The sequence below is a fragment of the Protopterus annectens genome, chromosome 13.part0, assembly GCF_019279795.1.
Source record: "Protopterus annectens isolate FY-2018-M chromosome 13.part0, PAN1.0, whole genome shotgun sequence".
Lineage (NCBI taxonomy): Eukaryota > Metazoa > Chordata > Ceratodontiformes > Protopteridae > Protopterus > Protopterus annectens.
Window position 1 is genome coordinate 258,018,446 of NC_056747.1, and position 26,851 is coordinate 258,045,296.

General features: G+C 39.6%; 1 protein-coding gene across 3 annotated transcripts in view; it reads right to left on the minus strand.

The window, feature by feature from the left end:
* Positions 1-4,305: 4,305 nt before the first annotated feature.
* Positions 4,306-26,851, minus strand: part of ARHGAP45 (Rho GTPase activating protein 45) — a 786,168-nt gene continuing 763,622 nt past the window's right edge. For all 3 annotated transcript variants that reach the window (XM_044053816.1, XM_044053817.1, XM_044053815.1), the window contains one exon: positions 4,306-7,184. In XM_044053816.1, coding sequence (XP_043909751.1) covers positions 6,664-7,184 — 521 coding nt within the window. In that variant the 3' untranslated portion in view covers positions 4,306-6,663. The remainder of the gene's footprint in view (positions 7,185-26,851) is intronic.

Consider the following 26,851-nt stretch of genomic DNA (forward strand, 5'->3'; position numbering starts at 1 on the left):
TTCTCCTTAATCACTTCATATGTCTTTCTTATGATATGCTCTAGATAACACCTCTTCTTAAACCTGTTCATTAAAACTCTACTGTCTTGCTCACAAAACACATCATCATCATGTCAGTCTACTGACTTGAACAAGTTGGCCTTTTATTATATTTTCTTTTAAGCTAAATGGCTGCAAACTTATGTTTTGTGGAATAGATAACATTTTGATACTTTTGACATATTAAATCTTTAGCAGTTTTTGTTTGGTGTTATTTTTGATACAATTAAGTTTTTTTTTCAATTGGTCTGTTTGTTCCATTTTAAATTTCTCCTGGAAGTCATACTGTTGGTCTGCATTATCACTAACCTCCTAATGTAATGAAAATTTGTCAATGAGACTTGATTCTGCAAGTGCAAAAGCTATCAGTATTGGAAATGCATTGTTACTACATTGCATGCATGGTAGTATTTAGCAGTCTTTTTTTTTTCTTTTCCTGAAAATTTTTACTTGGGCTGAATTTTCAGCTGTTGTGTTAAAAGTATTCTGCACTTTACACCTGGTTTATTCTGTGAGATCGGTCAGTTTAACTTGCAGAGGTCTGGAATGATTATGCTGCAGTTTCCACCTTAATGCTTGGACTTTGAGAGGATCTCAGTCAGCAGACAGTACATTAAAAAAGTGTGTACGTGTTGTGTGTCTGTGTATTTGTGTGCATCTTGAATGTATCCATTTTTGCTGACTCTCATTTTGCTGAATGATTTTCATCGTATGTAAATATTGTTTATATAATGTCAAATAGTGTATTATTGAATGTTAATGGTACGATATTTATTTATGGGGATTGTGAGTGGCAAAGCCCCCAAATGTTAATAGTCAAGTACCACCCTGATTATGTTTTTGATGTACTGTGTTTATAAAAGGTAGAGGCATTGCAGTTGTGTAGGACATTGTCAGGATGGGGATGAAATAGGCTATGCTGGCCTGATGTTATTGTACAGTTTGTTACATTATAAAAGGTAGAGGCATTGTCATTGTGTTGGATGTCAGAATGACTTTAGATGTATAATAAAAGTTGTTGAGTTTGTGGCAAATTTTGAACCTCAAGCGAGACAGGCAAAGTAAAAGAACAAATAAAAATAATAATTTATTTGAAATAGAGATCTGAAAAAGTGCTATAATCAGAAAACAAATATTACTAGGGGGAAAAAAAGGAAATTTCCAATGGAGCAGAATACTCAAACATTTAAATTACCCTGTGACACACTATGAAGATGAGGATATCTGAGACACTACGTCAAAATTGGCAAAAAATGTAAAGGTAGTAGAAAGATGTTTTGCAAGCAAAAGCGAACTTAAACTCTTCTTAAGTCAAAAATAAAACAAAAAATAATAAAAAAATATGTAATTGTACATCATTACTAAGTATTTGAAAGTAATCCAAGCAAGGCAGGCAGTCTGTTTCCAATCGAAAATCCTATATTAAGTACACAGACTTACAGGTACAGGTCTGTGTACTTAAAGGATTTTTGACTGGAAACAGACTGCCTGCCTGCCTTGCTTGGATTACTTTCATATACTTAGTAATGCTGCACAATTATATATTTTTTATTAGTATTTTTTGTTTTGTTTTGTTTTTGACTTAAGACGAGTTTAAGTTTGCTACTTCTATTATTATTGTCTGATCTGATTAATATACAGTGATTAACTAGAGATATATGGACTGAAAATCTTCCACACACAGAAGTTTCTTGCACTGTTTTGTTTTTTGACCCACTACACTTGTTTAGTGGGTTGTTTTGAGACTTTGGGGATACCACGGAAATTACTTGTTTTTTCAAGTGGTAATTCAAAGATTTCACAGAATGCTTCTTTTTCAAACAAATAGATAAAGTATAGCTTCAAAACTATAACACTATAGATATTAATTTTAAATATTTCTGCTTCAGATAAATAGGTACACAGTACTTTCAGAACCGCAACAGCAGCAGCATTGATGTTGCATTTAAATGTTATATGGGGAGAACAATTTTAAATATACACACAGCTGTTTAAAGGAGTACATGCCTCAATGAGGGAACTAAATTGGAGAACTGTTTCTGGAAATGTTACAGGGTGGAAATAATATAGATGGTTATGATAGGGTCTATGATCGTAACCACATTATTTATTTGAGACATGGATGCCAAGAAATTCACCTAGAGAGCGAAGTTGGTATATATAAATATCTGGCGGATTGCAGGTGATACAGAGAGGCTTGCACCCTTGCAAAATTATTTGTTTCTGTGTGTTTTCAGTTGATCAGAAGTCTGTATTTTTTTCTGTTTCTTTGTTGGTGTTTTGACTACTGATTTTTCTTTTTTACTTTGGTTATTTGTTGTGGAAGCATATTTATGTGTGTGCGCGTGTGTGTGTATGTATGTGTGTGTGCGTATATATATATATATATATATATATATATATATATATATATATATGTGTGTGTGTGTGCATGTATATATATATATATATATATATATATATATATATATATATATATAAAAAAAACTGCGGTAGTGGTGCTGCGGTAGCATTGTCGCCTCACAGTAAGACGTCCTGTTCGATTCTCAGCTAAAGCGTCTTCTGTGTGGAGACATGCGTGAATGGGCGTACCTTCATTGAAGGTTGTACATCAGGGCTGGCAACTCTGTATGTAAAAATCTGCTGCCAATCATTAGCGGACCGGAGTTCCACTGTGGCGATCCCTAACCAGGAAAAGCCGAACATGTGTGCACACAAACATGCATCCTCTCCAGGAAATGAAAATGTGTAGTTAAATCTGTGTGTATAAAATGAAAATGCATATTTTTCCTTCTCCCGTAAAATAATGGTTCTACTTTTCTTTTAAATTTCCTAGGGAAAAAAGAGCAATAATTCTCTAACAAGTAAAGAAACAACTGCCAAAGTTTTGGCATTACTTATAACACAATCCTTGCTCATTGCAGTTGTGCTTTAAAATGAGAGCTGGAAAGGCATTCTACAGACATACAAGATACAAGACAAATGGAGCAAATGCAGGAATGTGTTTGTATTTATGTACCCTTCTAATGGGTAAGTTTTCTAAACTAAGTCGGACTTGCATGATAAAGCACACTTCTGGTTCATTAGAAGCCAAAAAACATTTTGGTTCATAAGTGTACATGTTTAGATTAAACCAGATCATGGTCATTGGCAGTAACATGAAACACTCTACCCTTAAAAACTTAACCTTTGTGTTTGAATAGTCAGTTTGTTTTAAAACTGCTAAATCCCTGAGTTGACTCATACAGCACTTGTAAGAGCATTTAGTCAAAATGTAGACCAAATTCATTATGTTTAGACTGCTTTTTTAAAGACTGACAAATATGATTAACTAATACTGCTCAACAGATAAACAGGTTTCCTTATTTCAGTACTTGAAATGAGCCTTTGCAGTATCGAATGTTGCTCCTGTCATATCTGCCTTTCTTTTAGAGGTGTACCTAAAACTGAAAATGTTTCTTGTGTTAAGTTTGTCACTCATTCAGTAGCTGTTTATTACACTCGCAATGTGGTGGGTAACACTCCCTAATCACAAAACAAGACAAGTGTTGTAGCCCAGTAAGTGATGTTTTGCACTAGCAACTTCTTCCTTTTTGGCAGCACTTTCATTCTAGTTCCCATTGCTGGCAATACTAGCACACCACTTTACCCCCAAACCCTGCCCCACTGTAGTTTCACTCAGACTTTTCTTGATATTGGACTGCTTCAAAGTGGCATGATATATAGTTTAATGGGGCATCATATGGAAGGTGGAATTATGATATTACAGCATGACACATGATTTTTCTGAAACTTCTGATAAACTCAACTGGAAGGATTTTCATAAAAGGTGTATATGAATTCATACCACTTATGCTCTTATGTATCACTACAGACATGCGTCTATGGGTTTCGTTGAGTGAACAATGTTCAGAATCAGTTCCAACTCAGCCAGTCCCTTTCTGCATGGAATATTCTTAGTCATACCTATTAAAAATCAAGAAATTATAGTTTCATGTAAAAATGCTTAACCCTTGATGACACCGTGGTGCATTAGATAGCATTATCACCTCACAGCAAGAGGTTCCCTGGTTCGATTCTTGGCTGGGATGCTTTCTGTGTGGAGTCTGCATGGGTTTCTTCCAGGTGCTCGGTTTCCTCCCACATTCCAATGATGTGTAGTAGGTGGACTGGACACTCTAAATTGACCACAGCTGACAGCATGTGTGCGAATGTGTGGTATGGAAGAAGAGAAGCAACAAGCATATCTTGGCTCTAGATGATTGTCAGTGTTGAAGTGACACCCTGAACTCACGTGTGAAACTGGAAAAAGGGGTTGTGGATGGATGGATGTTTACCCCTTCAGCTGATGCTGTTAAAGGTTTGTTCCTAAAAGTATGGCCGTCATGCTGACATTCAAATATGGTTAATACTGTGTGTGTGTGTGTGTGTGTGTGTGTGTGTGAGAGACCATAGCAATGTTACCTGGCACCATGTACAGCACCCTGTTCTGGTGTCTCCTTCAGCTCTAATAAGTTGAAGACCAAAAAAAAAAAAATTAATTAAAAAATAAAATATCCTCTCCAAGTTAAGGACCAAAAAAATATCTGCTGTGCTAAAACTGTAGCGCTTGCTACAGTTATAATGCCACACATGAAATGCTTTAGTTCTTCAGCTGTGACTGAAAATGTAGTATTGGCATTCATTTCTGAATTTTGTACTGCAATACCACCCCATTAGCATCTTCCAATTAAACCGCTAACAGCCTTACATCCAGGGTAGCCACCCCTTTCTTCCCACCCTAGCTTACAAGTGTATGTGTTTGGGAGAATTGGATTTGAAGATAAGTTGCATCATATGATTTTAACCCCTTTGCTCAAGTATCAGTGCCAAAAGCAATGTATTTTGGCTTTTCCCAGTTAGGGCTCATCACAGTGGATCACTGGTCCGCAGATTGATTGGCAGTGGAGTTTTTATGGTGCCGAGTTGCCAGTCTGACACCCAACTTTCACAGAAGGTGCACACACACGCACCTACCTGCATGTCTTTAAAACTCATTCAACCGCAGGGAGGGCATACAGACTGTGCATAGAAGATGTTCCAGCCAAGAATCGGACCAAAGAATCTCTTGCTGTGAGGCGACAACACTAACCATTGCACCACTGTGGCAACAGTTGCTCAAGTATTAGTGACAAAGCAAAAATAAAAAGGGAGAAAGACCCAAAATTAGGGACAATTTAAAAAAAAAAAAACAGTTCTTATTTTGCTAATAAGTTGTTGGAATAACAGGATTTGAAGTAAGATGCATGCTTCTGAAGATTAAGAAGTCTGGAACTCTTAACATCACTCGCTTTTCATTGACTGTAATATTCGCTGACTTGCAAGAAAATCAGTATGAGGATCCGAGAAAAAAAGGTATGAGCTACACCTGTGTTTTGGTTTGTAAAACAGCAGACACCAGAGTAAAGATAGATTTGTTCCCAAATTCTTCTCTTAATGTTATAGCAGCAGCACACAGTGATGCTAAGAGCAACGTAAATGCTTTATTCATTTCTTCACTGTTTCATGTCTTTCGGCAGTCTGTTAGCTTCCATTTTGTTCTGAAGTTTGTTTTCACATCTGAGACAAAGAAATGAGAGTTCCTTATGTCTTTACTGTTTTCATCTTTTCAGAGGTTTATTGACCTCTGATCCTGCTTACCTGCTGTTTGACTGAAATATGGCAGTATTACCTCTTTCATCTCAAGGAACAGTAATTGTAAAGCAATATCTAGCAGTGCTGTTAAAAACCTGGTGTGGCTCACGTTGGAAGCATTATTGTATCAAAAGTGCTAAAAAAAAGTAAGTAGAACAGAAATTTTCACTGTGAGGGTATACCCTGTATTTGAGAAGTATTTTTACAACACATTTCTTATAATTTACCATTTGCATAAAATATATAAAAAAATTAAACAAAGTGAATTATATTTCAGCATTCAGATTCACACTTCAAAGTGCATAATATACACAGTTCTATCAAAGTGCCACACTTTGGTGATCAACTTTGCTTTATCAAATATCACATGACTTCACTGTTATAATTTGATATTTCATAGTAAACTTAGCCATGTGCATTTTATTACAAAATAAGCGTTTTAGTAGCTCCTGTACATTTTTCAAACCGTTACCAAAAGTAATGAATACAGCTCTACACAGAGGCTAGTTTGTTCTTTTCAGCTCGTTACTTAGAGCTATGCGTTATTGAAGAAATATACCAGCTATTATGTCTGCTGCATGTTATCATCACAATAAGCACACAGCTGCAAAAGAGAACTGCTAGTAAATGAATGACCTGTTTTGTTTACTGGAAATTAATGTGAAAGATGCACAGGCTACAGAAGTTAAAGGGAGATGCATCTCTACTGCCCCGTTTCAGAAAGACTGTCAACAAAGGGTAGCAGATGAGAGCTGATCATGCACTTTTTTTCTCAGTGCACTTGGTAAACAACTTCTGTCTGTGACATTCTGAGCAAAGATCCATGACAAATTTTACTGTATTATGTCACATTTTTATGATGAGATTGTACCAATTCAGCAGAGTATTTGGAATGTTTATTGCAGGAAAAAGTGACAGGCATTAAACGATAAAATACAAACCATGACCATGTTACACACATTCTGGTGCTGTGTTCTTGTCCAGTGCTATTGTTTTTCCTTTCTGCCGCCAAACAAGTGGGCTTAAGTGGTCATAATGAAGTGGATCTGAAAGGCAGTGACTGATTTTGAGCACACTGTTGGACTGATTGGTATTATACTGTGACAGAGTCATGGTGTGAGTTGTCTGGCTTCGTTGTGAAGTCACCTCTTTGACTTCAGAAGTAGAAGTAATGACTTCATTATCCAGTTCTCCATGCTCACCTATCGTTAACTGTTGTAACATAACATTGATGCTTGAACTGCGATTGGAGGTTTGCTCCAAACTTGAGGTTCTGCTATGAGACCCTTCATTGCCATCACTGTAGAGCTGTCCTTCTTCAGCACTTGTTTCACTACCCTGCTTAATGAGCCGTGATCCAGTTTTTGCTGACTTCATTTGCCTTGAATTATGGTATTCACTATTTCCATCTTCTAGCTCTGAGTCAGAATCAATAGAGCGTTCTCGAGACCCTGTAGAACCCAGTGAATTTCCTGAAATGAAATGAAATACAGTGAGTTTTGGGTTACTGTAATGTACAAAAAAAATGGGATATTAAAATGAATTAGTTTTTTAATTTTGTCCTTGTTGCATGACCTTTTCTGCACTGTGCAAAAAATGCAGACTTGGAAAAAGGACTAGATCTTGCAACAAATTTGTCAAACGCTTCTGAAATAATGTTGGGTGTAGAAATCTACTGGGATCATTGTAACTGCACTGTATTCTAGTACAGCTAGGTGATTCCACTTCTTTAGCTCAGTGGTCCAGTGTTAGATATGGAGCTAGAAGTCTGAAAAGTCGTACTGCATACCACATCTGTAACTATATTTTCTGACTGTTCTATACAAGCTTTTTTTTTTCTTATATTGGATTGGATATCCACCAGTTGGTTCAAAGACTTCCTATCTAATAAATCCTTCATCATAAAGACAAGGACTGCTCTTTCTGATAGTGTTTACACTCTCTCTGGTGTCTACAAGATACCATTCATGCCCCTCTTCTGTTCTCAGTCTTCTTTCACAAAGACCCCCTTGATTTATGCCAGCTTCCACTGCTTCTATATGCTTATGATATGGTCATTTATAGATCTTCCCCCTCTCAAAAATCCATTAAACAACAACTCCAAAATACCTTCTTCAACTGCATAATTGGCTGACCTCCAAAAAAACTTTTACTGAACCCTAACAAATCCAAATCCATGTTGTTTGACACCCAAAAATAGACTAGAAAAGAGCTCCTCGAAAGGCAACCAGCAGACTCTTGAGCTTGAAGTTTTATTTTCCACCCAATGCACCATTAAAAACAAAATAAAATACACACAACGCTTAACATATTCGCCGCATTTTTGTCAGTACTAGGACTTCTTCAGATGTATGCATACCCCTTCCACAACTTCCCTTTAGGTATGGTGACCAATTAACAGCAACCTATTAACATCTCTAATTTTTGGTTACCCAAAAAAGACTGGCCAAGTCGACCTCTACCTCTTTGCATCACAGATTGTGACAATAATACCACTGAATCAACCACTTCCTTTAGATATCTGGGTATATGGCTAAACCAATTGCTCAAATTCCAGCAGTACATTGAAAAACTCTGAACCATGATCAACTACCTACCTTTTTGAGCCAACAAGATCTCTCAATTCCTCTCAAACCTTGCCAGGTAGTTAAAGGCAAGGGTGTCTTTCTCACACAACTGGAATATGGTCTCCACTTGTTTACCTCTTCATCTGCCAAAAATTTAACCAGCCTTCAAACCCTCTCAAATAAAATCTACTGCTTCATATCAAGCTCCCTTTGAAATGAAAATTGTCTCACTCTAATGCAAGCCACATCCAACCTTCTTGATTTCCTTTTTAAAGTATTTCATCAAGACTACTTCCCTCTCATCTTACTTCACAACTGTTTTGCTACATCTAGAACCTATATGCTCATTTGCTAAGATAGAGGTTGCCCATCTCTACAAACACCTTCTTTCAGGCTATTTTTTTTACTAGTCATAACTTCAGTCCTTGACCCTATGGCAGTTATTTCCTCATGTCCTAGATGACTCATTGACTACACAGTTTCCAGACCTCAGTTCAAATACTTTCTAAAAAAAGCAATATGAATGCAGCTATCTGAATACAAGGCAGGTCACAACTCTGCACCACCCACAGTGTTGGTCCCCTCTCTTACCCTCTTTCTACTTACATACCTGTTGTATACAGTCTGCTGTCCTACCTGGTAGATAATACCTAACTGCTCTAATACAACTCAGCAAAATCTAATCCCTCACATACTTAACTGGGGGTTTACTAATTTGCAGATGATAATCCTGTGTGATTGCAATTGCAGAATCGACACTCAAGCTTACTCTCTAACTCATTCTTTTCCGGTTTCTCACATTCCTATATTTTACTTTTTTCTTTCCTTTTTCATTTTCTTACTTCTTATGTAAACATGTACATATCTTTTTCTTTTAAAATGTTTGAGTGCAACAATATGATAACCTCCATGTAAATGTATGATCTGAATTTGTCAATTTTCATTCATTCCTCAACATTGGGTACAGATCCGACCCTCAGATCTGAATCTGCCGTTATTTTCAGCTTGTGGCCACTTGAAACTCTCGAGCTCCTCCCTTACCCACAATACTCTATCCGTAACACCCACAGATCTTGTTTGCTGCTTTTGCAAAAAGATGTTGTCACTGTGAGTTCTCGAGCACATTTTTTTCAGATAAGTTTGATATAAATTTCTTTCTTTCTAAAATTATATTTTTAGTTACTTCCCTACGTACATCCATGTAATTCTTAACTACCATAGCTGATATATTTTCTTTTGCCCATTTTTACACCTTTTAGTGTATCTCTGATCACCATTGCTGGCATCCCCCCCCCCCCCCCCCCACACACACACACACATACACATTTTCTTGTTTTTCCTTTCTTTTTTTTTTTTTTTTTTTTCCTGATTGCAAACATGGTAGAAAAACCTTTTAGGTTTAAAAATTAGGAAAATATGTTCACAGTCTTTCTCTATTGGGCACACACAATTAGTGTGTTTATTGTTTGGGCCTTGAACATTTAAAAGTGGATTGCTCTATTTACAGGTCATTTAAACCAAGGGCAGTTGTAGACCTCAAATGCAAATTAATTTTGAAAGGTCTGCTTCCCTCGACTTTTTCCAAAGCTTTATCTGGGGCTCAAGCCCCCCAGATCCGACACCAAGGAGCTAAGAAAGAGGCCTTCAGAGCCATCGGGCTCTTCAACTCCTTCCTTGGATCTGATGTCAGATCTGGTCTGTAAGAAGTCCAGGAAGTCGGATCAGAAATATTTAACTTCTGACAAGCTGGCATCAGATACTAGGTCTGCTTCCATGGATCCAGTGGCCTTGGATCTGAAGCACCTGCCCCTTACAAGGTATGCATCCTCCATGGATCCAGTGCCTTCTAGAATCCCCTAACCTTTCTTAGAAACACACTGGCATTCCAAATCCCCCTCTGTCACCTCATCCTCTCATTCTTCCAGGAGCTTGACAGAAGCTGACATGGATAGAATGATAAGGAAGTTTCTCAGCACAGATATAGGTGGGAGTTCTTCCTGCTCAAACCCGTATGAGTCAAGAAGCTGTTACCACCTCTACACCCCCTGTTATGACTCCTCCTCTGGTCTGACCCATGACTTTGGAGTCCTTGTATCTGAGTCTACAGGGATCGTCTGTCTCGGATCTGAAGATCATTGTATCTTTGGGTCCGATTTTTTTTTGACACATCGGCTCTGAGCATATCAGAGAAAAATGGCTCTCTGAGCCAGCATGTCCCTGTTGGATCTGAGGTGTTGGAGTCAACTCCGAAGTTGTTGAAACCATCTCTACCCCTCGGATCTGTGGCATGGGACAGCTCGGCTTTCACCTCTGCCATTGGTGCAATACCTTTGGGTCAAAGGGAGCTGATAGTTCAGAAGCATCTGTTGGCCCTCCTCCCTAGAGAGCTTTGCATTTGAGATGGAGAGAGTTTTCTCTGTCTCTGCAGGGAGGATGGTCCCACCGCCCTCTGAATTTCCCCCTACATCTCGTGTGTGTATCTTTGCCTTGAGACTCATCACTCAACTCCACAGGGGTAGCCAACCCAAAGTCTCCACGCTACCCATCAGGGTACTTCCATTTCTTTTGATTCTTCTCAGAAGCATCCTACCAAAGAAGTCCCTAGGAAGAGAACGTGCAATAGGAGACACTTGGACTCCCCTCAGGAGTCAGTCAGAGATCCTTAAGCAGAGGTGTGGTTGGTTGACCGATAACCCTTCCCAAGTGAAATCTGTATTCCTGGAAGCCTTTGTATCTGGCCTTTCTACCTCCTGGGTGACTCTACCTGCCAATGAGTTCATTGACATGATCTCTAGGTGGGCGTGTAAGGAACCAGACATGGTTGAGCTGATCCCAAAAGACCTGACCAGATTTTGGCAGCACGTAAAAGAAGGGGGGTTTGGAGCAAGGGAGTACCAGTGGATGCTATGGTCATGCTGGTGACCAAAAATGAACCCATGGAACAGAGTTCTTCTGTCCATCCCCCTAACAGGGAGTCAAGGGCATTAAACAGATTTGGGAAGCGTGTTTATGCTTCAGCTACATTTGCTGTCAGATTGCTGACTTATTTGGCGCACTTCACTAGATTGCAGAGGGACTTGATTAAGGAACTCTCCAAATCTCTTGCCAGGGACAGTACTAGTGAGACTCAGACTTCTGTGGCCCCACAGTTGGCTACCCTACCAACCATTACAGATTTGTCCATTAAGCTTATTTCACATGCAGCTGAAGGTACCTCAAGGGTGGTGGGTTTAGGCATTTTCATTAGAAAGCATGCCAGGATGCTCTTATGTGACTTTGCAGAGCCCTTCAAGTCCTCTTTTGTCAATGCACCCTTTGACAGAAGTTCTTTGTTTGGCCCTAAAGTAAAAGACACTGTCCAGGTGCAAGCAAAATGTAAAGACCCTCTCTGCATTAGGAGTATGTTTTTCAACCCCTCAAATGACTTTTTCTAGGAATCAGAGGAAGGCTAAAAACTGTGGTTCAAGAAGTTACAGGGTCCTTTCCAAGATCCCGGTGGAAATAGTTCCGCCTGGGGTAAAGGAGGGAAATCAAATGGAAGATGCCACCCACGCAGCAGAGGAGGCCTGCAGAACCAAGAGTCTAGAGATTATTTCTCTGACAAAACCTACCAGCGCTCCTGAAAGGAGGCCCTATTGTCCACCTCTGGATGCAGTCCAGGGGTCATTTGTCCCTGTACCAGAGAGCCTGGCTAGACCTTACAAAAGACACATAGGTGCAGAGGATTATTTCCAGAGGCTATATAATTCACTCTTCCCTACCACCCCCACCTCTAGGCAAAATTCCCGATGTTCCACCTAGTTAGGGGAAAGCAGCAGCAATAGAAATAGAAAAGCTGCTAGAAAAAGTCATCCAACAGGTCCCACCAGACCAGATAGAATCCAGAACTTACTCAAGATTCTTTTTAGTGCCAAAGAAAACAGAGGACTGGAGACCAGTTTTGGATCTCAGAAATCTGAACAAGTCAGTTCGACACACCAAGTTCTGGATAGTCACTGTTCAGTCCATTTTGCCTTTCCAGCAGAAAGACAATTGGATGTGCAATTCTACAATGGATGTTAGCAACTCAGTGGTCCACTCTTCATCAGCATATGTCCACTCAGGTTAAAATTACCCAAGCATGCAAGACGCATCTTTGGTGGTGAATTCACTCAGATCAGGTTCTACAAGACTGTCCTTTCATTCTGCCTCAGTCCATGGCCATAGTGACCATGCACACATCCCAGATTGAGGGGGATACTTTCTGGGAAAAACAGTCCAAGGTACATGGCCCCCTGAAGAGACCAGCTTGCATATCAATGTCCTGGAAATGAGAGCAGTGCTCTTAGTTTTGCAGGCTTTCCAAGACTTTCTCCCTTTCAGGACTGTTGCATTTCAGGCAGACAATATGCCTGCGGTGTGGTACATCAACAAGCAAGGAGGAACCAGATCTTACCCTTTGTATCGAGAAGCTCTCACAGTTTGGCAGTGGGCGATCTCTTCCAATCGATTTCTCATAGCTACACATATTCCTGGGAAGTCCACCATGACAGCAGACAAGTTGAGCAGGTCCATTCTACTACCTCACGAGTGGTCTCTCAGCAAGAAAGTGGCAGAAATGATTTTTCCCCATTGAGGCCAGCCATGCTGTGACCTATGTGCATCTCCCCTAAACAACAAGTGCAGCAAGTTCTTTTCCCTAATCCCCCTGTCAGGGAGGGGGGGTCACACAGAGATGCTTTCCTATATGATTGGCCCCCCAGTCTCCCCTATACTTAATCCCCAAGTTCATAGAGACAACATCCCAGTTGAAGAGCAAAGTCCCCCTTATTGCCCCTTACTGGCCTTGACAAATTTGGTTCCCCTTTCTTTAACCTCATCTAGTCTACCCTCCTTGGATTCTGGATCAAATTCCAGACCTTCTGAGTCACCTGACAGACATGATTCACCCAGATATCTCGAACCTAAAACTGACTGCATGTTTTCTCCACTTCCATTGATAGCCAGACAATATTTGCTCTCTTCCCCTATCCGTCATATACTTTTATCTTCCCACAAAGCTTCCACAAGAACACTTTACAGAAGTAAATGGAAGAGATTTGCTTTTGGGTGCAACAGAAGCATACTTGACCCTTTTGCAGCACCATTGCATAGTGTCCTTCAATTTTTAGCAACAATTTTCTATGAAAGAGCCAGTTCCTCAACTATTACAGTACAACTAGCTGCCATCTCTAATTTTCACATAGGGACTAACAACTCATTAGCTGATTCAAAACTTTTGTAAGGCCTTTTTGAAAGGTATCCTTCTTTTGAGACCCCCCCTTATAAAGATCCAACTCCACCATGGAACTTAAATTTAGTGTTACAGGCCATAATTCATTCTCCTAAAGTTTCTGACCTGGACAATTATAGTTTTGGTAGCCTTCACATCTGCTAGAAGACTGTCAGTGCTTCAAGCATTGTCTGCAAAACCTGCTTGCTTGATATTTCACAAGGAGAGGATAGCTTTAAGAACAAATCCTTCCTAAGTTGGTGTCAGAATCCAACATTAATCAGTCTATTAATCTCCCAGTCTTTACAAATTTTATAAAGGTGAATATATGTTACACTTGCTGGATACACATAGGCAATTTTTACTTACAGTGAATGAAGGATTTCAGAAAAACAGATTATTTATCTCCTTTGCGGATTCCAAATTAGGCAAGCCAGTTATGAAAGTAACTTTAACTAGATGGCTGACTGAGTATATTTCCTTTGTCTATAATAAATTGGGCCTTTAACCAGGTCCGTTGCAGCATCATCAGTATTTTTATCCAGGACTTCTATGGACGATATATGTGCGGCTGCTACTTGGGCTAATCCTCATACTTTTATTACTCATTACAGACTGGATCTGGTCTCGAGGGGAAAAGCAGCTTTTGGCTCAACTGTGCTTAGGAATATCCTTTCTTAGATTCCTGTTTGGTTTTCAGGTAGCTGGAGACTTTGTAACAGTTGTTGAGGAATGAATGAAACCTGAGAACATCAGATAAAGAAGTCAAAACATTCCATCTGTGTTGTCCATTTCTGTTTGGTTTTCAGGTAGCTGGAGACTTTGTAACAGTTGTTGAGGAATGAATGAAACCTGAGAACATCAGATAAAGAAGTCAAAACATTCCATCTGTGTTGTCCATTTTCATTCTTCCTTAGCTTCCCTCCCACCAACTCCCTACCTTTAAACTAATGGCTTCTGAAAGAACGAGACCTTATAAGGGAACCACTATTCCTTATGTTGAGCTCCAGGTATGTTTGCTATTGCCAGGGTACTAATTTTTCCTTTTATACTGTAAGCCAGCAAACAAGATCTGAAGATGTTAGGGTTACAGCATTGTGTGTAAGGGAGGACCTCGAGAGTTTCAAGTGGCCACTGGCTGAAAATAACGTCTGAGTCAGATCCAAGGCTTGGGTCCGAACCCAGTTGTTGAGGAAGAATGAAAATGGACAACACAGATGGAACATTATGGTGAGTGCATAACTTCTTTTTTTTTCCTGTATTAATATATTTTATATGTTAAAGCAATGCTGATGTACAATTTTCTGTTGCTGCTCATGTAATCCGGGCTGAGACTGTAACTGTGGTCATTGGTGATCAGTGCTCTGTCCATGCAAAAAAATAAAATAAATAAGTACTTTGTCTTTGCCTCATTCACCTAGCTTGCACCTGAAAATGTAATAGTGTACCCAATGAAAAACACTCAGAGCTAACTCCTAACTGTGATTTCTCTGAGGTTTGTATTTTGGGGCTTATGGTTTCTCTCTGTTTAAAAGATCTGTTGTACAAAGTGAATCTGCAATACATATTTCTTTTTATACGTTATTCAACTTGGATCTCGATTTCCTACTTAAGTGGTATCACTGGTACTATGAAAATATGACCTTACTGATGACATCCCTGACTTCAGTAAAATTTGTAAATAAGCAATGTCTGTATAAAACAGAGCCTCTGTCACTAATGTAACCATCTTTAATTATATGTAACATGCTTGTTTTCTCAACCCTTTTGAGTCTGTTGACCTTCATGTACAAATGGTCTGTTAAGTGGGGGATATCTTTATATGAATAGTCTTGCATGTAGCCTTGCTCTATAAGCATTTTTTAAATAAGATTTCCACCTCCCATGACCTGTTACTGATCCTCTATCTGTATTCTGCACACCCTGTCTGCTCCCCGTCAGTACCAGATAACCTTAGACATATCCCTTTCCTGGGCTGTCCCCCAGTGTCCTGGAGAGTTGGTCTTTCAGCATAAATCCTAGAATTTCACGAGCAAGAAAACTATGGGGAGTCTTGGATTGAGTGCTAGGAGCCATTACCCTACTGCAATAGTCAGTCACAGTAGCTTTCCTAGGAGGAATGACATGCAGTGATGTCAGCATGTCCATCACTTCCCCTTCCTGAATTTCCTGAGCTGCGAGGCTTATGGTCTCTACCAGAGGTTACACAGACAGCAGTTCACCCTCAACCCTCTCATCCAAGGCAGGAGCGGCCCTAGGTCAACTGGTGCCCTAGGCAAAAGGGCTCCATGGCGCCCCCCCACCACACTACCTGGTGCCCCCATCCTGGTATACCTGCACCAAATAAATACTGGAAAAGTGCCCCTGCTAGACCGGTGCCCTAGGCAGCCACCTAGTTGGCCTATGCCTAAGGCCCGGCTATGATCCAAGGACAGGAGAGCTGGCCATCTGCCACTTCACTCCTATCCCCCAAGTCAGCTGCATTAGCGGCCTGAGCCCATTCCTAACTTTGGATCACTGATGGAATGGGTAGATCTTTGCTTCTGTGGTATTGGCTGATTTTTGTATACACAGTCTTGCATTTTGAATCACGTGTTATGTATGCATACATCACCTCCTTTCTTTTGTTATGGTCTTAAATAAGTTGTGTTTATTGGATTTATTTTACTAACCATTATATTACTGTAACCATATAACTGAGTGCAATTCCCAACAACACTATTGTATGTTTTTCCTATTTTGTTGTACTTTAGTGTATGTTTATCCTATGCAGATTATGCTTTGTTCTCTACTTAAATTACCTGTGTTTATTGTGTTTACTGTACTAACCATTGTGGAGCTTTTCTCCCTGGGCCTCTGCTGAAAATGGGCTTCTTGCCCAGTCAGACTCTCTCTGTAAAGAAATGTAAACTAAATAAATAAATTTGCTATTTTTCCTGAAGCTGTAGGGGTATTCTGATAAGTGGAGTGAGCTTTTCTTCTTGGGCCGCCAGTGAAAATTGGTTCTGTCCAGCTGAGCAACTCAGTCAATAAAATAAAAAAATAAATATTGCCAAATGACATCTGCATTCTCAAGGCAGTAGCACAAAATTTTTATTTTGTGTTAATTTGCTTCCTTGTTACTCATACCTTATCACTTGGTACAGGAGAACTGCCTGTTGTATTTCTTTGTCTGAAACCTTAGCGGTTTGAGCTGTGTGGGGACCACCGATAGTCATTGTTTCTTTGCAAGTAAGAATTTTCTCATCGGTGGTTTTGCTGACATAATTTATTTATTTTATTTATTTTATATTTGTTGACCAGGCTAGTCTAGCTGGATACATATCCATTTTCAGCAGAGACCCGGGGAGAAAAGCTCCATGCACAAACACATTAAGGCATTAAAAACTTAGAAAAAAATGACTAGCTTAAATTATACAGCATAATGTGTAAAGAAAGTAAATTTTGTGAATACTGTACAGAGACATTAGAGTAGATTTTGGAGATAAACATGTCTTAATTCAATAGAGGGGTTACAAATACAATCAGGCAACAGTTAAACATAATAATTAAGCATCAACATTCATTTGAGAGAAAAAATAAAAGCCAATAAGTAAGAAAAAGAAAAATAGAGACTAGGAAGGACAAAATGCAGGTAAGAAGGGGTTAGTAGTTGATAGTCAATGACTCTCAAGGTGGGGTATTTGTTATAAAGCATGAGAGGAGGGGGAGAGAAGCATGAGAGGAGGGGGAGAGAAAAAGTGAAGAGTATTTTTCAATCAGGCTTTGAGCAGGGACAAAGCCATTGTCTTTTTAGGTAATGTTTGAGGTGTTCCTTAAAGAGTTGTGTAGATGAGAGAGAAGTGAGTGTATTTGGAAGCTTATTCCAGTTTCTACCAACAACATTGGAAAAGAGTGAATCTCCTGCTTTGTTATTAGATATATTGTTGGCAATCTGTAACTTATTAGTTGAGCGTAGTGTTGTAAGATTTTTGTATGGGGAGATCAGATTAGATAGGATAGGGGTGTTGGTGGGGTGGTGCAGAATTTTTTGTGCAATCAGCAGTTGATTGTATTGTAGTTGGTTTTGTAGTTCTAACCAACTGAGTTGTTGAAGGTTGAGACAGTGGTGGGTTCTATAAGGGGAGACAGTGGTGGGTTCTATAAGGGGAGCCAGTGGCAAATCTAGTAATATTATTATAGCTAGTTTCCAGTTTGGAAAGGTTAAGCTTAGATAGATTGGTATAAATGGCAGATGCATAGAACAGGGTAGAAGTAAGCTGAGTCTGGGCAATAGATTTCCTAGCTAGTGGGGTAAGGAAGGGTTTTATTCTATACAGGGAGCCTAGTGTTTTATTGATGGTTTTTATAGTATTGTTAACATGGACATCGAAGCTGAGGTTATGGTCAATAGTTATGCCGAGGAGACGAGCAGTAGAGTCAGGGGAAATACAAGTACCATTGTCAGAGGTAATGGTAAAGTGGGTATGTGGGGATTTTTGGGTGGGAGTAAAAAGTAAAAGTTTTGTTTTTTTGGGGTTAAGGAGGAGGCAGCGTTGGGTAAACCATTTTTCTACTTTGTTAAATACAGTTTGGGTAAGGGTCTGGAGGGAGGAGGAAGACTTGGCAGTACAGATAAGCGTAGAGTCATCAGCATATTGTATACAGGAGGTTTGAGGAAAAGCAGTGTGGAGATCATTAATGAAAATGGAAAAAAGAAGAGGTCCTAGGATAGAGCCTTGGGGTACTCCAGTGTCCACTGGGAGTGGTGGGGATAGTTTATTGTCCCAGAGTACTGCTTGTTTTCTGTTTTCAAGATAGGATTTAAACCAAAGGATTGCTTGTTGGTCAAGATATTGGGCTTTTAGTGCATTGATAAGTAGGTTATGATTAACCACGTTGAAGACTTTTGATAGATCGATAAATAGAGCAGATGAGAGAGAGTTGTTGTTTCGATTCTTGTTAATACAGTCAGTAAAAGTTAGCAGGGCAGATGTAGTGCAATGAAAGGGCCTAAAACCGTGTTGGCAATTAGCAAGCAAGTTATTGTGGAGAAGATGCTGAAGTAGTTGATGGTGGATACATTTTTCCATGATTTTAGCTAAAGGGGAGAGTAAAGCAATTGGACGGTAGTTGGAGATATCAGTGGATTTTACCTCTTTTGTGTAAGGGGATTATATGGGAGATTTTCCATAAGGAAGGGATGTAACCTTCTGAGATAGTTCTGTTTATAAGGATAGAAACAGGGTATGCGATGGCTTTAGCAGCAATCTGAAGGTATTCATAAGGTAATTTATATTGTGGTTTATTTATTTGTCTGATATGTGCATGTTGACAAAGGGACATCTTCTGTCTCTTGTAATTAGCTTATGCTTTCAAGGCAGCACTGTAACAGATGTACAGGATTTATTTCACTACAAAGGGCACCTTGGTGACTTGGAATGGGAGCATGTATATTGAATTTATTATTTCTTTATCTGTATTTCAGGTCTAAAGACTGATATTTTGAGTAGCTGGGGATCATTGGTATTGCATTCTCTTGCAAGCATGAATTTTCTCAGAGGGGGGTTCTAATATCGTGGAAACATTATAAACTGCATTCCCATTACTTGTTATCAATACTTATTATCAAAGGGGCACCACAAAGGTTCTGAGGAGTCTACACTCATGGTGCAGTACCACAACAATGTTCTTTTGCACTGGATTTTTATTGTTTGGGTACCTTACTAAGTATAAAGGGGAGAACTGTCTTTTATCGTTATTTCTGTGTCTGTATTTCAAGTCTTTCAGTTAGGTTCCATAGCCATCTACCCAATCCATGGAGAAAGTACTGACAACTTTATAGATCTTCCTATATGGAAGCACATAGTGTTTTCTAAAGCATATAGGAAAACCTACCATTACCAGTCTAGTGACTGGAGGTCTAGACACTATAAATAAGGCATGAAAAAGTCATATTTTATTAAGATTGGCTGCACGGTACACATGGGATGGACCTGTGACAGTAACCCAAGTGACCAGGATTCAATTATTAGCTGCAGTCCTGAAGGTATAAAGGAGTGAACTGGTGAAGCTCACTTGCTTCTCTTGGGGAGGGTTGGCCTGGGGAGTGCTCAGTGTGCACACTGGGTGGTTGGAATTTCTCCACTGGAGACTTTAGAAACCACTACCAGTTCTTGAGGATGGGGAACAGGGCTGCTTGCTGGCAATGCCCCTTGCTGAAGGGACATGGAGTGAAACCTCCATGCCTACTTCCCTCCCATAAACAAAGCATCCACAGGGAACATATGGCTTAAATGAAAAATCCTTGCATCACTCCCTGTTGGGTGTCTAAATGATGGTCAGTCTTGACTAACTCCCACCCTTGGTGGTGAGGTAATGAGTGGGTCAGTTGGCCAGGAAGTTAGTGGTTAGCAAGCAGTGGGGGCAAAGAGTGTAAGGAAAAAGGAAACATTTTGGGGGGATTTATAAGCTAGGGAAAAATTAAGCAACCTAATGGTAGTTTAAAACAAAGAATAATAGTAGTGGTACAGAAGAGTGGGCATTGAGTAGAAGTTTGCAAGGAGACATTCTAAGTGATGTGATTTTGCCCATCGGCAGGCAACTGTGTGGAATTAGAATGGAGGTAGCTCATCTTGGGGAAAAGTTGGCCAACATTCAAGGAAGTATCTTTTTGACTTTATGATTTAAAAAGTTATCATCACTACTCCTTCCACAGTGAGAGAGGAACAGTTGTACCATAGTGTGTTACTGGAGGATAAAAGTGACAGAATGGAGCAGCATTCCTTCAACAGGGGAGTGGTGAGCATATATTTACCATGACAGCACTCTCACTGAGTGCTTTTTCTTAATGGAAAAAATAACTGATTGCACCATTGTCTTTAAATGGTGGCAAATTTAGTCCAAAGTTCCTATATGTTCAGGGTAAGTGATTATTCTTTTACTCCAGAAACCGAGAAACCTCAGAGTTAGTATATTTGGAATTGTGATTGTGTTTTTTTTTTCTTTTTATCTGAGTTTTTGTTTTTCTTCTTGTTTTGATAATATGGATATTATTTTGTTTTTGTCATTCTTTTGGTGTTAATGCTATATTTATTATATGCTCTGTTAGGGAATAACTTTATCAGGAGGTAGAATTAGGACAAATAGAGATAGAGTGGGAGTCTTTATCTTGTGAGCCGTGATGGAAATGGACATGGAGTGAATTCTTAGAATTGTAGGTTCAGCTGTACAGTGTATGAAGCTGAATGTTGTTCTCTTTATATATCAGACTACTCATTTATGAAGAAAATGATGGAATTACTGTTGCAAAAAAAAAAAATATTTTCAAATTTTTGCTAGATATCAGGGGCAAAGAACCCAAGGCAACATAGACTCATAACTTGAAGATTATGCCAGAAGGATCTAACAAATTAATTTGTTGACTTGGTAGCCAAGGTCTCAAATCAGAAGTTTGCCTATATATATATAAGTTTGCCTATATATATATATATATATATATATATATATTACTAGAGTTTTGTGAGACATTTGGTATAGTATCGTACAAAAGTGTAATGAATACATTTAGATGTGGACTGGGTGGTCCCAGGGAGAAAACAAAGGTCATCTCAAATGAAAGGGTGAAGACTAGCAGAGCTTTGCTATGATTTGTTCTTATCAAATGTCTTAAGTGATTCTACATATGTTCTTGATTAAACAATTTGCCTTCCTGCAGATGGCACAACATTATGCAGAAAAATGTGTAAATAAGGATTAGAAGAGACTTGATAAGACTGGAGAAATAATCTAAAATATGGCAGCATAAATTCAGTGCAGAAAAAATTCAAATTATGCAACTCTGAGCAAAAACTTAGTAAACACGTACAAAGGTGGAGGGGAATGCAGTAGCATTGTCCTTTGGAAAAGGTTCTTGAAACAGCAAGATTGACCTGGTTACTAAATGCAGTCAGTAAACAAATGATGTGCTTGTGTGAAATCTCTGCAAGTGAATCACACAGCTGAAAGACTAATTCTTAATTCTATTGAACCTACATGCACCTTGTTTCTCAAGCTGAGCTCTAGCCAGTAAACACACTGCTTATGTAACTGATAACTCATACATTGCTTAGATGATGCAGAACATTATGCAACTGCTACACTGAGAGGAAGGAAGCTTCAGTATGACATGTATGCCTTCAGAATAAATAATATTGAACAAATATCAGTATAATCCTGCTTAGACTGGTTGTATGATGATAGTGGGGGATAAGATGCAGAAATGATCTACGGAAATGAACTAAGTCTTACACTATAACATTCTTACTTCTTAACACCCTGACTCCAGCACTTGCTCTTACACCTCGTTGTGGAGAATGAATGGCTTAAGAGGGAGAATATTAGCAGACATTATACCAGATGATTGCCAATGTGTTGGGTACACAAATATGTCATAACAAACATCCTCCTTTCAAATGGGGTTATTCTTTTTCCTTCTTCAAAAATATGTTTTTTATTTGTTGAACATGTATTAAATATTTATTTTTCTCTCTAATACTGAACTTGGGTCGTGACCTATACTCCATTTCCATGTTAGTGGGGTTTGTTCCCCGGGAGAAAGCTTTATGACTATCATTGTCTGATCATCTCAACAGAAATTGGGGGAGGTGGCTTCAGGAAAGTGATTTAGCAGCCAGCAAGGCAGACAGAAAGACAAAGAAGATAGTCATGGGACACCCTTCATAAGGGATGCCAGCCTATTGCACCTCATCTGAAAGAACTTTATGTGCATTAAAACTTATTTTTCACAGGAACATGGTGTGCAGTAGTGCCAACATGCATGCATCAGTAAGTGCAGTGGCAAGCATGGTCTCCTGTTTTCTTTTGCTGGTGTTAACGCTGTTGAATATCTGTGTGATTCTCATCAAGGGGTAATACAGAGGTAGCATGCATCTTAGGCATATTCTCAAGACAGGTGAGCTGCTGGAGGTAATTGGGAACATATTTTCTGTGAGTCTAATGAGTTGGCAGACTTTAAAGATTCCCTGCAGACTGCTATGTCGGAGATACTAGGTGAGCAAATTGGTGTAACTAGGGAAATTATTTTTCTGAGCTGAGAGACCGAATCGGAATTGTCTAGACACAGTAACAACTTATTGAGTGTAATTATGGTGGCTACTGAAAAAGCAGTTACTGGAAAATGGAAATAAAAGTTTAAACCAACTACTAGAAGTAGTGAATATAGTAACATAGATAAAAGAACTGGAATTGAGATCTTTAAAAAGGATAGGAACAAATTACATAGGAAAAAAGGGAATTGTAGGAACAATACATACAGGGAAGGAATGAGGTTTAAAGGAAGGCAGGACTTGAATGGGCTATGCAATGTTTGATTGAGAATGATTGGGTAGATTGTAAGTGATGTATAATTGCAGCTGGGTGTGTGTCAATATGGTCTGTGATGTAAAATGCTTGCAGTTGGGATTGTGTCAATATGGTTTGTTATTTATATAAATGCATGCTTGCCAATGTCATAAGTGATAATTCAATAAAGATGTTTCTTTAAAAAAAAAAAAAGACAGGTGAGCTGTGTCCTTGCTGCTCATGCTTATCCATCCAGCTGACCTCCTGACAACTCAAGTCATCCACCAGCAGAGGAGACAACTGATGTACCAGCACCCTGCCATCCTAAACAACTATTGGATTATAACTAGAGATCAATACTAAAAAAGTTAGTGACAATGTAAATCATACAATGCCATCACTTAACATTTTCAGTGGTGTGGAAGTGTAAAAACACAGTTGGCATAATGGTCTTCTATGCACAAAAATACAAGGTTTGATCCTAACCACCTGTAGCTAAAGCCTGCATGGAGTTTCCATATTCAACTTCTGTCTCTGTAGAGTTTTTCACCTCCCCCCAGAAATATTAATAATGCTGGTGGACAACATAGTGGTGCAGCGGTAGTGTTGTCGCCTCACAGCAAGAGGTTCTCCCATTCAGTTCTCATCTGGGGTACCTTTTGTGCAGAGTCTGCATGTCCTCCCTGTGTTTGCGTGGGTTTCCTCCGGGTACTTTGGTTTCCTCCCACCTTACAAAGACATACATCTGGAGCATTTCTCCACAGCCCTCTGCTGAAAATTGGCTTTGTTCCAAGTCAGACTTTCCTGGTAAACAAATGTTAAATAAATAAAATAAAAATAAATAAATATTTCCACCTCAGAATCACCCAAGAATGGAGCCATGCACAGCAACATAAACTCTATGTGGTGCATATTAGGGGGCGAGTTATGTAGACCAACCACTTTAGGCTTCAACTGTGGTATGCAGTATCCTTTAGTTAGGAGAAAGTAGATCACAGACTGCACATTGTGTTAGGGCTAGTCACTCAGTGGTGTAAAAATTGACTCTTGGCAGTTTGGTCACATTGACTAATGCTGCATAAATGAGCATGGGTATTTGCCAGTAATAATTGAGTTGAGGACTTGGCCTACTCCAACCTATGTCAGGGACCTATGCTAATGTTGAGAAGGGTCTATGTGTCTCTATTGGTCAGTGTGTGCCTGCTATAAAGTCCAAATGAATGGAGTTGTGGGCAGTATCACAGTGTCTAGGTGGTGCTTATCAGGAGAAGAGTTATGTAGACAAATTGTTTTTGGTATCAACTGTGGTATACATTGTCCTCTGGATAACAGAAGGTAAACCATGTGCTTTGTCAGGACTTGCCACTCAACAGTGTAAACATTGGTTCTAGGTTATTTGGTCATATTGACTAATGTTGCCAAAAATGGACATGGGTGTTTGCCAGTAATAAGTGAGTTGAGGATCCACCCTATGTCAGGGACCCATGCTAGTGGTAGAAGAGGTCTGTATATCTCTTTTTGCCTGTGTATACCTGCCATAAAGTCCAGCAACCCTGGTTTAATAATTTACTGGCTAGCCTTTGTCCAGTTGCCCAGCTTGGGTCACCCAGGGTGGCTATCTTGAACAAAAGCTGGATGGAAAGTCAGTCATCCTGCCAAACATGAACTGGATGGCTGCACTCAATATGGGCTCACTGACAAGAACATATGTTGAAAGTAGACGACATGATGATAATGAGGAGACTGGACATCCTGAGTATCCAGGAGACAAGATGGAAGAACAATGCAGTAAAACTAGTTGACTTTAGATCCAGAGTCTACTACTAAGGTGGAGGATAGACTAGAAATGGTGTGGGAATTGGGGTGAGGAAGAACCTTCAGAAGACAGTAAGGGGTGTCATCAGAATTAGTGACAGACCTACTGCAATCAGACATGAGTGTAAGGATAGAACAGTAGTCATAATCTTAGATCATGTTTCACAGCAGGGTTGTGATGATGAGGAAAAAAGTGCATTCATCCAGCAGTCCAGGGCCTACTAGATAAAGCAGGACAATGTGAGTTGGTGTTGATAATGGGAGATCTGACTGCATATATCTGGCTAAACAGAACAGGATATGATTACTGCCTGGGTGGGGAAATAGGAATAAAGGAGGAGAGATTATTCTAGACTTCTGTCTAGCAAATGGCGTAATGGTTGCCAACACATGGTTTGGCAGTTGACAGTCACAAGATCACATACAAGAATGGCTAACATGCATCTCAGGTTGACTTTTTCCTTGCAAGGAGTGGAAAACAGAATCAGTGATTGCAAAGTCATCCCCAACAAAATAGTTGGCCCACAGCATAAACCATTAGAGGCCACAGTCAGCTGCAAGCAGTGGACAGAAAAGGCTTTAAGGTCAACAGAGAGTAGGCTGAACACCCAGAAGTTGACTAAAGAGAAAGCAGAAGAGTTCAAGGAAATATTCAGGGCTGTATCACCTCAGGAAGAAGATAAAATAGGTGGAAAAAGCCAGGGTGTCAAAAAAGCATGTGTGAGAACTGTAGAACAGATATAAGACCGAGTCAGCTTTGGAGATCAGAGACATACGGAAAGTTATCAAAAGAAAATAGGAGTGCAGGAAAAAACTGAAAAGGTTAAAAGGGAATATTGACTGGCTAACAAGAAGGCTAAGAGAACAGTTGCAATAGCAAAGAACACAGCATCAGACTCACTCTACCATCTTCTGGAAAGTGAAACCAAACAATGACCTAGGATACCACAAACTATGAACCAAAGAAGTAGTTAAGGTGTCCAACAGGAAAGCTCACCCAAAAGTCAAATAACACACCAATTGGTATTAAACCTCACAGCGTTCTTCTGGAAAGTGACTACGCAGACTGTAAGGCAAAGACAGAAAGATAAAGAAGAAAGTCATGAGACACCCTTCATAAGGCATTCCAGCAACAACCTGCTCACCATTCCCACAGTACATCAAAGTTAGATAGGAGTACTTCCAGCAGCTTCTGAATGAAGAAAACCCCACAGAAACTGTATTTACCCAGACATAGCCTGCCCTCAAAGTAAAAACAGTACTAAGGAAAAGTAAGTTAGGGGAAGCAGCAGGCTGAGATGAGGTCATGGCAGATATGATCAGAATGCTTGGTAAGTTAAGGAAGGAATGGCTGCAGGGGGTACTCATAGCTGTATAGAGAGAAAGGCATAATCCAGATGCTTGGAGAATAAAATAACTAGTGCCAATGTACAAGAACAAAAGGGACATTCACAATTGGGGCAGTATAGCGGTATTAAGCTACTGTTGCACTGCATGAAAGTGCAGGAAAGAGTGAATGATAAATTCACAGGGCAATAGAAAGTAAGATGGAAGATGAACAGTTCAGACTCAGATCAGTATGCAGCACAATAAATGTAATATTTGCAGTCAGGCACCCATGTGAGAAGGTAGAGATAGGGAAAAGGTCCAACTGGGCATTCCTAGACTTGGTGAAAGCATATGAGAGAAATCCCCAAAAAGCTGATTTGTGTAGTCCTGTGATGGTTTGAAGTTCCAGAAACATTGGTAGAATTAAGGCAGACTATATACAAGGACTCAATGACACAAATATGCACAGAGTTTGGACTCACAAATTGGTTCCCAGTGGGAGTGGGCTCTGAACCCCATTACAGGTCATACTAGTGACAGACTGTATTACTAAACAGGTTTGAGTGGACAGATCAACAAGGCTGCTATATGCAGATGAAGTGGCATTAAAAGCAGTATCTGAACAAGAACCTCAGCAAATTATAGAGGAGTGGAATGCAAAACTGAAGGCACAAGCGATGAAATGGTACAGACAAGACAGTTGTGATGGCAGCAAATGGGAGAAAGACAAACCTGAAAACTGTTGACCTGTTCTGGGAGGGGTGATTGAGGAGAAGGAAAATCTGAATGGGGAGGTCAAAACTAGAATCCGAGGGGCTGCAGCCAACTTACATAGTGTGTCAGGTTTAGTGTGTGT